This window comes from Ornithorhynchus anatinus, chromosome 4, assembly GCF_004115215.2.
Source record: "Ornithorhynchus anatinus isolate Pmale09 chromosome 4, mOrnAna1.pri.v4, whole genome shotgun sequence".
Classification (NCBI taxonomy): domain Eukaryota; kingdom Metazoa; phylum Chordata; class Mammalia; order Monotremata; family Ornithorhynchidae; genus Ornithorhynchus; species Ornithorhynchus anatinus.
In genome coordinates this window covers 103,736,037-103,752,703 of record NC_041731.1, presented here as the reverse complement: position 1 = coordinate 103,752,703, position 16,667 = coordinate 103,736,037, and the positions used below count along the sequence as shown (strand labels likewise).

General features: G+C 48.9%; 1 protein-coding gene across 3 annotated transcripts in view; it reads right to left on the bottom strand.

The window, feature by feature from the left end:
* Positions 1 to 16,667, bottom strand: part of LOC100079222 (SSX family member 2 interacting protein) — a 130,019-nt gene that overhangs the window by 39,477 nt on the left and 73,875 nt on the right. For all 3 annotated transcript variants that reach the window (XM_029062581.2, XM_029062580.1, XM_029062579.2), the window contains 3 exons: positions 6,999 to 7,135; positions 4,343 to 4,518; positions 3,977 to 4,189 (listed from right to left, as the gene is read on the bottom strand). In XM_029062581.2, coding sequence (XP_028918414.1) covers positions 3,977 to 4,189; positions 4,343 to 4,518; positions 6,999 to 7,044 — 435 coding nt within the window. In that variant the 5' untranslated portion in view covers positions 7,045 to 7,135. The remainder of the gene's footprint in view (positions 1 to 3,976; positions 4,190 to 4,342; positions 4,519 to 6,998; positions 7,136 to 16,667) is intronic.

The window sequence follows — 16,667 nt, the reverse complement described above, 5'->3', positions numbered from 1 at the left end:
GCACATAGTAAACGCCTAAATTTCATTTAAAAAAAAACCACCAAACCAGAAGCGGATAGTGTCAGTGAAGTCAATAATGACCATTGGTTGATTGATTTGAATTAATCAGCTGGTAAGGCCAGAGATGTTGTCTACCAACTGCATTATACTCTCCCAGGAGCTTAACACAATGCTCTGCACAATCTCAGCGCCGATATACCACTGACTGATTTAGCAGAAGGGCCACCGGATCCTCAGGTGGAGAAGCCGCGCGGCTCAGTGGAAAGAGCACGGCCTTTGGAGTCCGAGGTCATGGGTTCGAATCCCAGCTCTGCCACTGGTCGGCTGTGTGACTGTGGGCGAGTCACTTCACTTCTCTGGGCCTCAGTTCCCTCACCTGTAAAATGGGGATTAAGACTGTGAGCCCCACGGGGGACGACCTGATTCCCCTGTGTCTACCCCAGCGCTTAGAACAGTGCTCTGCACATAGTAAGCGCTTAACAAATACCAACATTATTATTAAGTTGGCCACCGGGCTAAGGGGTGTGCACCTGGCGATTCCTCCAACCGAGGCTTGCAATTTGAGCTGCAGAGCTACATGCAGATAGGGACACCGAGTCATGCGAAGTCAGATGGGGGTGGGGGGGACTTTTGAGCCCACTACTTTTTTAGTATATGTTAGACATCATGATCAGATGCCCAAACTGAGGAACAAACAGGATGTGGTATTTTATTGTATTCACAGTGCCCTTGGAATAGTAATAATAATAATAATAATAATAATGATGATTCTATTTAGTTGCCATTGTTTTTACGAGATGTTCTTCCCCTTGACTCTATTTATCGCCATCGTTCTCGTCTGTCCGTCTCCCCCGATCAGACCGTAAGCCCGTCAAACGGCAGGGACCGTCTCTATCTGTTGCCGACTTGTTCATCCCGAGCGCTTAGCACAGTGCTCTGCACATAGTAAGCGCTCAATAAATACTATTGAATGAATGAATGAATAATGGTATTTGTTAAGCGCTTACTACATGCCCAGCACTGTTCTAAACGTATAGGGTGATCAGGTTGTTCCACGTGGGGCTCACACTTTTTAATCCCCATTTTACAGATGGGGTAACCGAGGCCCAGAGAAGTTAAGCGACTTGCCCAAGGTCACGCAGCAGACAAGTGGCAGAGCAGGGATTAGAACCCACGTCCTCTGACTCCCAAGCCCATCCTCTTTCCATTAAGCCATGCCGCTTTTCGCTTGGAAGAAAGTAGTGAAAATAAATGAGCCACGGGGACTAAGGGACGGCAGGTGCAAGACACGGAGAAAACTCACCCCTCTCTGCCTTACGAAACAATGGTATTTACTGAGTGCTTACTCGGTGCAGAACACTGTGTTAAACACTGGGGAGAATACAATATAACAGAGGCGGTAGAGATGTTCACTGGCCGCGACAAGCTCTCCTTCTCGTTGGCGAGGCAGACATTAATATAAATAATCTACAGATCTGTACGTAAGTGCTGCGGGGGCTGAGGGTGGGGTGAATACCAGGTGCCCAAAGAGTACAAATCCAAGTTCATGGATGACAGACAAGGGAGGAGTGGGGGAAACGAGGGCTTAGTCGGGGAAGCCCAGAGCTTAGAACAGTGCTTTGCACACAGTAAGCGCTTAAATACCATCATTATTATTATTATTATTATTATCTCAGAGTTCCCGCAGATGGGGGGAACAGATGATCCAACCACCCGAGGTTTAGGCTAGTTGAGTCGAGAATAGTTTGTGCGACCGACTTTTGCCTCGCCCAGTCGCCCCGTGTAAGCGTCCAACCACCGCCGACCACTGCTCCTGCGCGAGCCCCACGTGAGGGTCAAAAGGTAGGTGATCTAGTTGGGAGCAGAAGGAAACGAGACATTTTCAGCCCACACCACACTGACGGAGGCGGTGGTCCCGAGGAGGGATACGAGGGGTCGGAGAAGCAGCATCTGGGGACTGATTTCATCAAACACCCGATACTACGGATGGAAGAGACGCAGGGCACCCACGAGACGCTGCATTTAAAGGGAATTTTTCCACAGAAGAGACACCAGCAAAGCAAAAAAGATCTGTTCTGAGGTAGCAGACTGACGGTCCTACGGAAAGTCCTTTGATCACAGAAAGAGGTCGCGTCTACCTCACGTTCACCCTCACATCCTGTCTCGGTTTCATCTGAGGATCATCTGAAGGACGTTATTAATCTTGAAGAGCTGCCTCAACTTCTTGCAGGTTCTAATTAGAGCTTCAGTTCCTCTGACTTGGATACCTTTTCTTCTCCGAAGACTGTTGGTCTACTGCCCCGAGAGCCGTATTTGTTTGTGGGGTGTCTTATTTAAGAAAAAATATTCCCTTTAAGATCATGATTTACCTGTCCATTTGCTCTGCCCCTTGAAATGATTTTCATTCGATCACATTTATTTGGCGCTTACTGTGTGCAGAGAACTTTCGTTCATTCAATAGTATTTATTGAGCGCTTACTATGGGCAGAGCACTGTACTAAGCGCTTGGAATGAACAAGCCGGCAACAGATGGAGACAACCCCCGCCCACTGACGGGCTTACGGTCTAATCGGGGGAGACGGACATACGAGAACGATGGCAGTAAACAGAGTCGAGGGGAAGAACAGCTCGTAATAACAATGGCAACTAAATAGAATCGAGGCGATGTACATTTCATTAACAAAATAAAATTAACAAAATAAAAGTGCTCAGCACTTGGGAAAGCACGATACGGCAATAAACACTGCCCACAACGAGCTCACAGTTTAGAGCGGAGGAGACAGACATCGATAGAAGGAAATAAAATTACATATATGTCCGTAAGCGCTTTGGGGCTGGCAGCGGGGAAGGGCAAAGGTATAAATAAAATTATGGAGCAGAGGGAGCAAGTCAGGGAGACACAGAAGGGAGTGGGAGAAGAGGAAAAGTGGGGCTTAATCTGGGAAGGCCTTTTGGAGGAGATGTGCCTTGAATAAGGCTCTGCAGTGGGAGGACAGTGGTTGTCTGTCGGATTAGAGGAAGGAGGGCATTCCAGGCCAGAGACGGGACGTGGGCCAGGGATCGGGGCGAGAGAGGCGAGATCGAGGCACAGTGAGAAGGTTAGGACTAGAGGAGCAAAGTGTGCGGGCTGAGTTGTAGAAGGAGAGAAGCGAGGTGAGGTAAGAGGGGGCAAGCAAGGTGATGGAGGGCTTTAAAGCCAATGGAGAGGAGTTTCTGTTTGATACGGAGGCGGACGGGCCACAGTGAGAGATTTCTGAGGAGCAGGGTGACACGTCCCGAGCGTTTTTGTAGAAAAATGATCCGGGCAGCAGGGTGAAGTACGGACTGGAGTGGGGAGAGACAGGAGGCTGGGAGGTCAGCGAGGAGGCCGATGCAGGAATCCAAGAGGGACAGGGTGACTGTATTACCGTAGTAGCAGTACGGGTGGAGTGGAAAGGGTGGATTTCAGCAATGCCGTGAAGGTGGGACCGACAGGATTCGGTGACGGACTGAATACGTGGGTTGAATGAGAGAGGGGAGTGAAGGATAACGCCAAGGTTACGGGCTTGTGAGACGGGAAGGATGGTGGTGCCGCCCACAGTGAGGGGAAAGTCGGAGGGAGGACTGGGTTTGGGTGGGAAGATGAGGCGCTCTGTTTGGGACACGTTGAGTTTGAGGTGACGGGTTGATCGGCTTAATCAAGGGTATCTGAGCACCTACTGTGCGCAAGGCACTGCGCTAAGTAAGCACAGGAGTTCAACAATGAATGGTCCCTGCCCTGGAGGAGGTGGCAAACCATGACGTTCGGATGATCGGAAAATAAATGCCTCGGTCTAAAGATTAATGGAGAAACTATTACCTTACAAAGTTTTTCAGAGCGTCTTAAATGACGATTGAACTAATTACGCCAAGTCACCTGGCACGATAAAACAAAAACGAAGTAGAGAGAACTGAATTTTAGAGACCACAATTCTGAAGTAAATACAAAAACAGCTACCTTAAGTTTGGAATAGCAGCTCTGCAGGTGGTCCATATCACTTCCTAGTTTCAAATTCTGGGTTTCTACATCTTCCTGAGTTCGGAGGTTCTTGTGTTGAAGTAAAAGCAGCTCATTTATACAATTTAAAACTGCAATTATACTTAATTCTCTCTTGGTCTCTTTACCTTTGGACTCTTCATATAGTGAAGGAAAACCTAAAGTAGTCAACTCCTGGAAAGAGAAAGCCAACTGTTAACAAGAAGGATTTAACAACAAAATGAAGCCCTTCGGCTATTATTATAAAACTCGCTCAGGGCAAATTCACGATTTTAGCAAGGGACTGTCTTTTCACCGTTATTTCACACCAAAGAACTAAAAAGTTACCTGATTCAGATAAGAAATACTCTGTTCAACATTCTCCTCTGTGCAGAAGGCACTGAAAAAATTATGCACACTTTTTGTCAAAGGTACCGAAGAACATAGCACTCGCTGCGTATACGAACTCGACGGAGACATCTTTGTTTCTGAGGTATATTGAGAAATACTTTTGCTATCTGAAACTTAATATCGAGATACAAAACCTTAGAAATGGTCATTACAAAACTACAAGTGACATCACGACAGTACGGCGCATACTTAAAGAAAACGTTACGGAATCGACAGCACTTACACGGCACGACAGCACTGTGCGGAGCACTGCTCTAAGCGGTCAATCGGTGGTATTTATTGGGCTCTTACTACGCGGAGCGCTGTACTAAGCGCTTGGGAGAGTAGCATATAATTGAGAAGCAGCGTGGCTCAGTGGAAAGAGCGGGGGCTTTGGAGTCAGAGATCACGGGTTCGGATCCCGGCTCTGCCACGTGTCAGCTGTGTGACTTTGGGCAAGTCGCCTAACTTCTCTGTGCCTCAGTTACCTCATCTGTAAACTGGGGATTAAGACTGTGAGCCCCACGTGGGACAACCTGATTCCCCTGTGTCTACCCCAGCGCTTAGAACAGTGCTCTGCTTAACCAATACCAACATTATTATTATTTTATAATGGAATTAGCAAGCACCTTCCCTACCCAAAACGAGCTTTCACCTAGACGGGGAGACAGACATATGGAAGGGGACAACGGAATTACCGCGCGTCAACCACTGTTCTAAGCACTGGCTGGGGTAGATACAAGATAATCAGGTTGTACTCAACCCCTGACCTGCACGGGGGTGGGGGGGACGCAGTCTAAGCAGGAGAGAGAACAGGTACTGAATCCCCATTTTACAGATGAGGAAACCGAGGCTCACAGAAGTTAAGTGACTTGCCCCAGGTCACACCGCAGGCAAGTGGCAGAGTTGGAATCAGAACCTACTGAGTTCTTTACTGGTCTTACTGAGCTTTTACTGTAGTGGGCACTAAAATAAATTACAGATTGGTGGAAGGAATAGCGTGAACCGTGGACGGGCTCTAGATATGTCAGCGCTTAGGCGAGGTGAGAGTGCTGAAGTGGTGGTGGGGGGGGGGGGATATAGGTGTGAAGATATTAGATGAATCGGGGAAGGCCTCTTGGAGGAAGTGTGACTTCGGAAGGGAGTTGAGGTTAGGGAGAGCAGTGGTCTGCCTGATGGGAAGGGAGTGAGTTAAAGCAGGAGGGAGAGCGGGAGCAGGAGAGACAGGAACAAGGCACCATGAGTAGGTTAGCTAGAGAAGACAGACGTGTGAGAGCGGGGATGGACTGGGAGAAGAGACTGGAGAAGTAAGCAGGAGATCAGTGCCTTAAAGACGACAGTCAGAAATCTCTTTTCGAGGCAGAGAGGACCGGGGAGCGATGGGAGCCTTTCGACGAGTGTCCGGACCTGGACCGAAAGACGTTTTAGAAAAATGACGCGGGCAGAGGCCTGGGGAAGTGACTGGAGGGGAGAGAGGCTGGAGTCAGAGAGGTCGTTGAGGAGACTGAAGCAGTAGTCAAGTCATTTCAAAGAAGAATCAAATCATTTTCCTCCGACCGTGCACTCTCAACCCCACGCTGTTCCCTCGCATCCACCCAGAGAAAGGGCAGGCTATCGAGGAGTGCTCTAGTTTTTCCCAAAACCAAAATCTAAGTTACAAGGTCGAGCCACATTCTAAATTCTCTTCTCAGGTTAGGCCACGACAAATTTCAAAATCACAGGACTTTGTTGTAATTCAGGGCTCGAATCAAAGATGACAAAAACAAGGAAATCACTAAATTCTCAAAGGGCACAATATTTCTTTCAGATACAGGTGAGTAAGTTTTACAAGTAACGTTAATTCCACCAATCAAGCCTAGCAATTATGGCCTTCCATCATACTGTCAGTAAGGTTCACGTAACATGATAATTAACTCATAATCTCTCTGCCAAGTTTTCAAATGACTGTAAAAAGTTGAATGCACCAGAGTTTTTTTTATTTATGGTACCTGCTAAGCACGATACAGGAAATTGAAATCGGACACAATCCCCGTAACACATAGGGGGCTCAATCTAGGAGCTGGTTTAGCAAGAGTATTTATTATGTGCTTAACGTAATGCCAAGCACCGTGACAAAGATTATTATGATTATGGTAACAAATACCACGTTACGGTGTGTCAAACACTGTTCTGAGCACTGGAGTAGATACATCATAATCAGGTCCAACACAACTCCTGATCTGCACGGGGGGGGGGGGGCGGGGGGACGCAGTCTAAGTAGGAGAGGGAACGGGTACTGAATCCCCATTTTACAGATGAGGAAACTGAGGCTCAGAGAAGTTAAGTGAATTGCCCCAGGTCACACCGCAGGCAAGGGGCAGACGTGGGATCAGAACCCAGGTCCTCTGACTTTCAGGCCTAAGTTCTTTCCACTAAAACATGCGGCTTCCTCTTGACATCCAAATGGCCCCAATATCTAACACGCCTTCAGACCCCCAAATTAAGATCAGATGGTGTATTTCCTTAAACCCCACAGTCATTTCATCTCCACTTTACGGCCCAGAGAGGTTAAGTGGGAACGCAGCGGCAGGCTGGTGGGAACGTGCTCGGTAATTTAGTCCTCTTCCATAATTACCTGATGACTGTAACACTGGCACTGTAATAGTCTTCCAATCTCCCATAGCAACAAAGAATTCCAGGATCCCTGAGCAACTAGTTCAGCGGTGAAGCATTCGGTTTAACGGCTGTTCAAAATCTCCACAGAGGCATAATCTGAAGGGAGAGCAAAGTAACTTTTTCAACTTACACAAACAGAGCAGAGCTAGGAAAGGAAGTTTCAAAATAAGCTACACAGCATTAAAATAAACGACCGAGAAAGGAACATTTAGGACATCGTGGCCTTTTAAAATTGAAAATAGCAGAGCCGGGCACATAACAAGCACTTCAATACCATAAAAAAAAGTCCAACTTAGGTTTCTCTTCATTTAAGCCATGGCACAGAAGTCAATTGGCATGAGAAGACACCTGTCATTTTTTCCGTATCGGAATGGCTTAAAGGAAAACAGCGCTGGCCCGGCAAGGAGAGTTTATTTTTGGCATTACGCTCCAAAAGGTGAGGTGTTTTTCTTTTCACGTGAATTTAGCTTCTGACGGATCCACAGCTCAGAAAAGGAGTAGTTCCCTCAGAAGCCCTGGGACAGAAAAAAGGGCGAGATCCAACGGAAGAACTCACAGCAACTGATGCCCCCGGATATTAAAAAAAAAAAAAGCGCGTCTCCCCAAATGCCCAGAATACACCGTTTTCAATGTCCGCAGAACAGAGTTTTAACTATTAGAGACTGTTCAAGCCACTGCAAAGTTTCTACGGGACGCTTAATACAGCAATCCATCAAGCTGTACATAGTGTCCAAAAGAAAATAAGAGTGGTAATAATAATGTTGGTATTTGTTAAGCGCTTACTATGTGCCGAGCACGGTTCTAAGCGCTGGGGGAGATACAGGGTCATCGGGTTGTCCCACGTGAGGCTCGCAGTCAATCCCCATTTTCCAGATGAGGTCACTGAGGCCCAGAGAAGTGAAGTGACTGGCCCACAGTCACACAGCTGACAAGTAGCAGAGCCGGGAGTCGAACTCATGACCTCTGACTCCCAAGCCCGGGGTCTTTCCACCGAGCCACGCTGCTTCTAGGATCAGGATATACTGATCTTACATACGTACAGACACAGATACGTAACACGAACAATAACGAAAGGAATAAACCGACGCGTAGGTAATTGCTAAAGGCAGGATCAGGGTGGTGAGTTGAGGAAAATATCTCCTGACCAGGAACAGCACTGGCTTTTGTTAAGCACTTACTTTGCGCCGAATACTGTGCTAAGTGCTGGGGTTGATCAAAATCGTCATTCATTCATTCGATAGCATTTACTGAGCGCTTACTATGTGCGGAGCACTGGACTAAGCGCTTGGAATGGACAATTCGGCAACAGATTAGAGACCATCCCTGCCACTGACAGGCTTGGGTCAGACGGGGCTTTGCACATAGTAAGCGCTAGACAAATGCCATTATCTCATCATCATTCCCTGTCCCCCATGAGCTCACTGGCTAAAGCCAATAGATTATTCCCCCGATTAGACTGTGAGCCCGTTAATGGGCGGGGATTGTCTCTATCTGTTGCTGAACTGTCCATTCCAAACGCTTAGTACAGTGCTCTGCACATAGTAAGCGCTCAACAAATACTAGAATGAATGAAAATACTATTGAATGAAGGAGGAAATAATAATAATAATAATAACGTTGGTATTTGTTAAGCGCTTACTCTGTGCCGGGCACTGTTCTAAGCGCTGGGGTAGACACAGGGGAATCAGGTGGTCCCCCATGGGGCTCACAGTCTTCATCCCCATTTTGCAGATGAGGGAACTGAGGCACCGAGAAGTGAAGTGACTTGCCCACAGTCACCCAGCTGGCAATCAACATTTCTACATTACCTAATGTTACTTCTTCCAAAATTTGATTTTGTTTCGGGACTTTGGAAACCATAATTTTGTTTCCGATTGGCAGAAGCAGCTCAGACTAACCTCGAGGCAGCTACTAATACTGAAACAGACTCCGGAGTAAGAGGAGCACGAACGGTATTTACTGAGTGCCTGCTAAGGACAATTCGGTGTGCTTTGGAAATCCAACAGAAGCACAACACGCATTCCCTTAGTCACCTTACTCTTACGAGGGAGATGCGGAAAATAAATATCTGGGGAAGTCGCACGGTGTAGTGGATAGAGCACAGGCCTGGCACTCAGAGGTCATGGGTTCTAATTCCGGCCCCGCCACTTGTCCATTGTGTGACCTTGGGCAATTCCCTTTGCTTCTCTGAGAGCTCCCTCTCGAGAAGCAGCGTGGCTTAGTGGAAAGAGCCCGGGCTTGGGAGCCAGAGGTCGTGGGTTCGAATCGCGGCTCTGCCACTTGTCAGCTGTGTGACCGTGGGCAAGTCACTTCACTTCTCTGCGCCTCAGTTCCCTCATCTGTAAAATGGGGATTAACTGTCAGCCTCACGTGGGACAACCTGATGACCCCGTATCTACCCCAGCGCTTAGAACACTGCTCTGCACATAGTAAGCGCTTAACAAATCCCAACGTTATTATTATGATTATTCTCTGGGCCTCAGTGGCCTCATCTGTAAATTGAGACTGCGAGCCCTACGTGGGACAGAGACTGTGTCCAACCCCATTTGCGTGCATCCGCCTCAGTGCTTAGTACAGTGCCTGGCACAGAGTAAGTGCTTAACACGTGCCCCAGTTGTTATTACTTAGAAAGTAGAATCAAAATAAAATCGAAAGTTCAAATATACGTCCTCTCCTCGACCCCCTGCAACCGGACTTCCCTTCCACCCTCTTCACTCCAAGGAAAGTCCCCTCGCAGAGGTCACCGGCGACCTCCTTAACTTGTCAAATCCAGCGGCCAATCCTCCAGTTTGATCCACGTGGACCTCTCAAGCGGCTTTCAACACCGGGGCCCCCCCTCCTTCTCCTGGGAACAACAGCTAACCTTGACTTCGCCGCCACTGTCCTCGACTCTCCGGCCGCTCCTTCTCAATCTCTCTCGCCAGCTCCTCCTCTGCCTCCCACTCCCTCCCTGGGGGAGACCCTCAAGGCTCCGTTCCACGGTTTTGGGGTTTTTTTTTTTTTAAAAACGTGGGATTGGTTCACCTGTCGTATCCGAGGGCTTACGGCGCTGTACTGAGTGCTTGGTACTAAGTGAGCGTTTACTACGCGGCAGGCACTGAACTAGGAGCCGGGGTAGGATGCAAGCTAATCAGGTTGGACACTGTCCGCGTCTCTCCCCACTTTACAGATGAGATCCCTGAGGCACAGAAGAGTTAAGCGGCTCGCCCGAGGTCACACAGCAGACGAGTGGAGGAGCCAAGATGAGAACCCAGGTCCGCGCCGTTTTCACTAGGCCCCTCCTGTCCTCCGTCGACACCCGTTCCTTACTATCTCTCCGGGGATTACTGCCACATCTTCCTCTCCGGCCCTGACCTCTCACCTTTAGGACAGCTCTGGTTGGATGTCACGCTTCAAATTTAACAGGCCTAAACCGGAATCGATCAACTGTTTTTATTGTTAGTAAGTGCAGAGCCGGCACAGAGTGGGTGGGAGAGGACAACTGAATTAGCAGACAAGTTCCCAGCTCGTTATGGAACTCATTCATTCATTCAATAGTAATTATTGAGCGCTTACTATGGGCAGAGCACTGTACTAAGCGCTTGGAATGGACAGTTCGGCAACAGATGGAGACAATCCCTGCCCACTGACGGGCTCACAGTCTAATCGGGGGAGACTGATGGACAGAAACAAGACAACTTAATCACGGTAAATAGAATCGAGGGGATGGACACCTCATTAACAAAATAAATAGGGGAATAAAAATATATACAAACGAGCAGAGCAACAGAAACTGCCGACAATAAGCTTTTTCAATCACCTTACTTCCTCCCTTACCTCCCTGACTTCCTACTATAACCCAGCCTGCACATTTCACTCCTCTAACGCCAACCTACTCACTCTAACTCCATCTCGTCTATCTCGCCGCCAACTCCTCATCCACATCCTGCCTCTGGCCTGGAACCCCCTCCCTCCTTGATCCGTGGCTCAGTGGAAAGAGCCCGGGCTTGGGAGTCGGAGGCCACGGGTTCGAATCGGGGCTCTGCCACTTGGCAGCTGGGTGACTGTGGGCAAGTCGCTTCTCTGGGCCTCAGTGACCTCATCTGTAAAATGGGGATTAAGACCGTGAGCCTTGCGTGGGACAACCTGATTCCCCTGTACCTACCCCAGCACTTACAACAGTGCTCTGCACATAGTAAGCGCTTAACAAATACCGACATTATTACTGATTCCGACAATTACTCTCGCCATTTAAAAAACCTTATTAAAAGCACATATTCAAGAGGTTAAGCCCTCATTTCCTCTTCTCCCACTCCCTTCTGCATCACCCTCGCACTTGGATTTCCACTCTTTATTTACCCCCTCCCCAGCCCCACAATATTTATTAATTTACATTCATATCCATCTCCCCCTCTACACCGCAAGCTCACTATGGGCAGGGAACGAATCCACCAACTCTGGTGTACTGTACTCTCCCGAGTGCCTAGTACAGTGTCCTACGCACAGTAAGCACTCAAATGGGGGGACTCGGTGACTGAAGAGAAGCAGCATAGCTCAGGGGACAGAGCCGAGGCTAGGGAGTCAGAGGATGTGGGTTCTAATCCCCGCTCCGCCACTTGTCAGCTGTGTGACTTTGGGTAAGTCACTTCACTTCTCTGGGCCTCAGTTACCTCATCTGAAAAATGAGGATTAAGATTGTGAGCCCCACGCGGGACAACCTGATTACCTTGAATCTACCCCAGTGCTTAGAACAGGGCTTGGCACAGAGTAAGCACTGAACAGATACCATCATCATCATCATCATCATTATTATTATTATCATTTGGGGCTCACAGTTTAAGTAGGAGGGAGTAATAATAATGGTGGTATTTGTTAAGCGCTTACTATGTGCAGAGCACCGTTCTAAGCGCTGGGGTAGATACAGGGTAATCAGGTTGTCCCGCGTGAGGCTCACAGTTAATCCTCATTTTACAGATGAGGTAACTGAGGCACCGAGAAGTTAAGTGACTTGCCCAAGGTCCCACAGCTGACAAGTGGCAGAGCCGGGAGTCGAACTCATGACCTCTGACCCCGAGTAGGATTTCAGCATGGCTTAGTGGGTAGAGCACAGGCCTGGGAGTCAGAAGGACCTGGGTTCTAATCCCAGCTCTGCCACATGTCGGCTGTGTGACCTCGGGCAAGTTATTTCATTTCTCTGGGCCTTAGTTCCCTCATCTGTAAAATGGGAATTAAGACTGTGAGCCCCATATGGGACAGGGACTGGGTCCAATTTGATTAACTTGTACCTACCCCAGCGCTTGGCACACAGTAAGCGTGTAAGAAATACCATAATAATAATAATAATAATAATGTTGGCATTTGTTAAGCACAGCACTGTTCTCAGCACTGGGGGAGATACAGGGTGATCAGGTTGTCCCACGTGAGGCTCACGGTCTTAATCCCCATTTTACAGATGAGGTCACTGAGGCACAGAGAAGTGAAGTGACTTGCCCAAAGTCACACAGCTGACAAGTGGCAGAGCCAGGATTCAAACCCATGACCTCTGACTCCCAAGCCCACGCTCTTTCCACCGAGCCAAGCTGCTTCCATTTTACAGATGAGGAACCGGAGGAGGGAACATGTCTAACAACTCTAACAATGCTCTCTCAAGCACTTAGTACACTGCTCTGCACATGGAACGCGCTCAATCAATTCCCATGACTGAGTGGGTAGGTAGAAATAAATATACGGGTGGAAGAGGTCACTGAGGCGTTAAGATTCAGGTTCTGATAATTAAGGAAAGGTTCCGTGGAGGTGAATTTTATGAGGGTTCAAAGGTGAGGACTGTAAGGTGGCATATTTGGGGGGTGAGGGGACTTCCAGGCCTTGAGGACCTCCCGGGCAAGGGATCAGCACAACCTGCTGCAGACGAGACGATCCCGAACTCCAGCCCCAGCTCGGCTTCTGGCCTGCGGTGTGAGTTTGGCCAAGTCACTTAACCTCTCCGGGCCTCGGTTACCTCATCTGTAAAACGGGACACGATCCCCGCTCTCCCTCCCTCCGAGACCCCCGCGTCGGCTGCAGTTTGAGGGTTGGGTCTGAAGGGATTCTCCTGTACCTAGGCCAAAACTTGGGAGGCCGGGAACGCTTAATAAATACCGTGATAAAGCGGTGAGAAGCAGATACCGCCAGAAGGTGAGATTAGGAGGAGCAAGGACGGTTAGCAGGGGAGTAGCAATAAGTCTTTCACCTTCTAAATTATTTTCCCGTGACTGGGTTTGAGTTTGCATGTTGAATTTAGGTGAGAATCTGATCATTCATTCATTCAATAGTATTTATTGAGCGCTTACTGTGCGCAGAGCACTGTACTAAGCGCTTGGAATGCACAAATCGGCAACAGATAGAGACGGTCCCTGCCCACTGACGGGCTTACGGTCTAAATCATTCATCGGCGATGGCTGCTGTTTAGCACTTCCTCTGTACCAAGAACTGCGGTGGATACAAGATAAGTCGGACACAATCCCTGTCCCTCACAAGGCTCACAGTCTAATAATAATAACTGAGGTATTTGTTAAGAGCTTACTACGTGCCGAGCGCTGTTCTAAGCGCTAGGGTAGTAGATACAGGGTAATCAGGTTGTCCCACTTGGGGTTCACTGTCTTAATCCCCATTTTACAGATGAGGGAACTGAGGCACAGAGAAGTGAAGTGATTTGCCCAAGGTCACACAGCAGACAAGCGGAGGAGCCGGGATCAGAACCCACGTCCTCTGGCTCCCAAGCCCGGGATCTTGCCATTAGGCCAGGCTGCTCCTCTTGAAGTCTAAGGTCAAAGGAGCAAGGATGCTCAATCCCCCATTTTACAGACGATTTTAAAATGTAGTCATTCATTTTTGTGAGATTTACAAACATCGTTGCTTCCGTAACCTAATTTCAATTCTTCTACAGGATTTAATTCAAACTGGCATACTGAATCTACTGATAAGTTTTACAACTGGCTTGGTAATCCTTGCTACAGATGCTGCTGTGATCCTCAAGGCAAGGACGACGGCCTAAAGAAATCGAGCGCACACGGAAAAGGCTTTCTTCCCAATTTCTACTTTCAGTATCTTAAAGTCACTTTATTTTAAAATAAAGGAATCTCATTTTGGAATTGATAAAATGAAAATGTGAACTGGAGACACCAGTTTCCGTACAAGGTACGTTGCACCGGACATTCCCATTTGGGCTGAAACAGTCCAACGACCTCATTTTAAGCTTGACTCGACATTAAAAAAAAACTGCCTTCGGTTCAACAGGAGCTCATCCGTTTAGGGAACGCAATTAGTTCCCACAAAGAACACTTCAAAGCCTGGGTCTGGCCCACCCGAGCCACCTCCACAACCAGTTCGATGAGCCTTCCCGGGGAAATTTCAATAGATTTCTTGGCAGTGGGTTGGAGATATTAAACGAAGCGACCATTTTGACATGATGCTGTGTCGACCCCGGCGCTCAGGACAGTGCTTTGGCAAGCTTAACAAATACCAGAATTATTACTATCACGGAGAAGCAGCCTCAGCGTTAGGGGCCTGCACCCTGCCTCTCACTCTCAAAATTGATCGGCGGCACTAGAGAGCGTACCTCGTGCGAAGCGCTGTACACAGCCAAGCAATCAACGGTATTTACTGAGTGCTTCCAGTGTGCAGAGACCACCGTATTAAGTGACTGGGTGAATACAAGGCGGCAGAATCGGCGGACAGACGTTAAAAGAAAGTACGGATGCGTACGTAAGTGCCGCTCTGCACACAGTAAGTACTCAGTAAATGTAACTGATTGATGGAATGGCGCTGAAGTGACCATTTTGTGCTTAAAGGGTTCAGATCCAAGTACACGGGCGATGCAGAAGGGAGAGGGAACAGGGGGAATGAGGGGGCAGAGGCTTCTTGGAGATGTTATTATAGTAAGGCTCTAAAGGTGGGGAGAGCTGTGGGTGGTCATAGGTGAGAAAGCAAGACACCAGCGGAAGGGTCAGGAAAGGAGATGACAATAATACTAATGTTGGCATTTGTTAAGCGCTTACTGGGTGCACAGCACTGTTCTAAGCGCTGGGGCATATAGGGTAATCAGGTTGTCCCACATGAGGCTCCCAGTCTTAATCCCCATTTTACAGACGAGGGAACTGAGGCGCAGAGAAGCGAAGTGACTTGCCCACCGGCACACAGCTGCCAAGTGGCAGAGCCGGGATTCGAACCCATGAGCAAGATCAAGGCATTCAATGGGTGGGGTGGTGTTAGAGGAGTGAGGGGTGAGGGCTGGGGTGTACTAGAAAATCAGCGAGGTAAGATAGGAGGGGGGAGAGCTGGTTGAGTGCTTTAGAGCCACTGGTAAGACGTTTCCGTCTGACGTGCTCCCGGAGAAGTTCCGGAGAGGTTTCCGGAGAAGCAGCGTGGCTTAGTGGAAAGAGCCCGGGCTTGGGAGTCAGAAGTCGTGGGTTCTAATCCCGGCTCCGCCACTTGGCAGCTGTGTGACTTTGGGCCAGCCACTTCACTTCCTCGGTTACCTCATCTGTCAAATGGGGATGAAGACACAACCTGATTACCTTGTGTCTATCCCAGCGCTTAGAACAGTACCTGGCACGTAGTAAGCGCTGAGCAAATGCCATAATTATTATCATTATGTGGAGGTCGATGGACAACCACTGGAGGTTCCTGCGAAGCGGGAAGATATGGACGGCATGTTTCTCGGGATTTTCTGATGTTTTGTTTAAGAGAAATGATCCAGGTGGAGTTGAGGTATGGACTGGAGTGGGGGAGAGGCAAGACGAAGGAAGGTCAGCAAGGATGATGATGCGGTAGTAAAGCGGGGAGAGGATGAGGGCTTGGATCCACGTGGTAGCTGTTTGGATGGAGGGGAAAAGGCAGATTTTAAAAACGCCGACATGGTATAATCGAGAGGGCTTGGTGACAGACCGAATATTCATTCATTCAATAGTATTTATTGAGCGCTTACTATGTGCAGAGCACTGTACTAGGCGCTTGGAATGGACAGTTCGGCAACATAGAGACAATCCCTGCCGACTGACGGGCTTACAGTCTAACTGGGGGAGACGGCCAGGCAAAAACAATAGCAATAAATAGAATCAAGGGGATGGCCATCTCATTAACAAAATAAATAGGGTAATAAAAATCTATACAAATGAGCACAGTGCTGAGGGGAGGGGCAGGGAGAGGGGGAGATGAGGGAAAGGGGGGGAGAAGGGGGCTTAGCTGAGGGGAGGGGAAGGGGGGGCAGCAGAGGGAGCAGAGGGAGCAGAGGGAAAAGGGGAAGCTCAGTCTGGGAAGGCCTCCCGGAGGAGGTGAGCTCTCAGTAGGGCTTTGAAGAGGGGAAGAGAGTTAGTTCGGCGGAGGTGAGGAGGGAGGGCGTCCCGGGACAGCGGGAGGATGTGGCCCGGGGGTCGACGGCTGGACAGGTGAGAACGGGGGACGGTGAGGAGGTGGGCGGCGGAAAGAGAGAAGGGAGGAGAGGTAGGAGGGGGCAAGGGGATGGACAGCCTTGAAGCCCAGAGTGAGAAGCTTTTGTTTCGTGTAGAGGTCGACAGGCAGCCACCGGAGGGTTTTGAGGACGGGAGTGACAGGCCCAGAGCGTTTCTGCGGGAAGATGAGCCGGGCAGCGGAGTGAAGAATAGACCGGAGC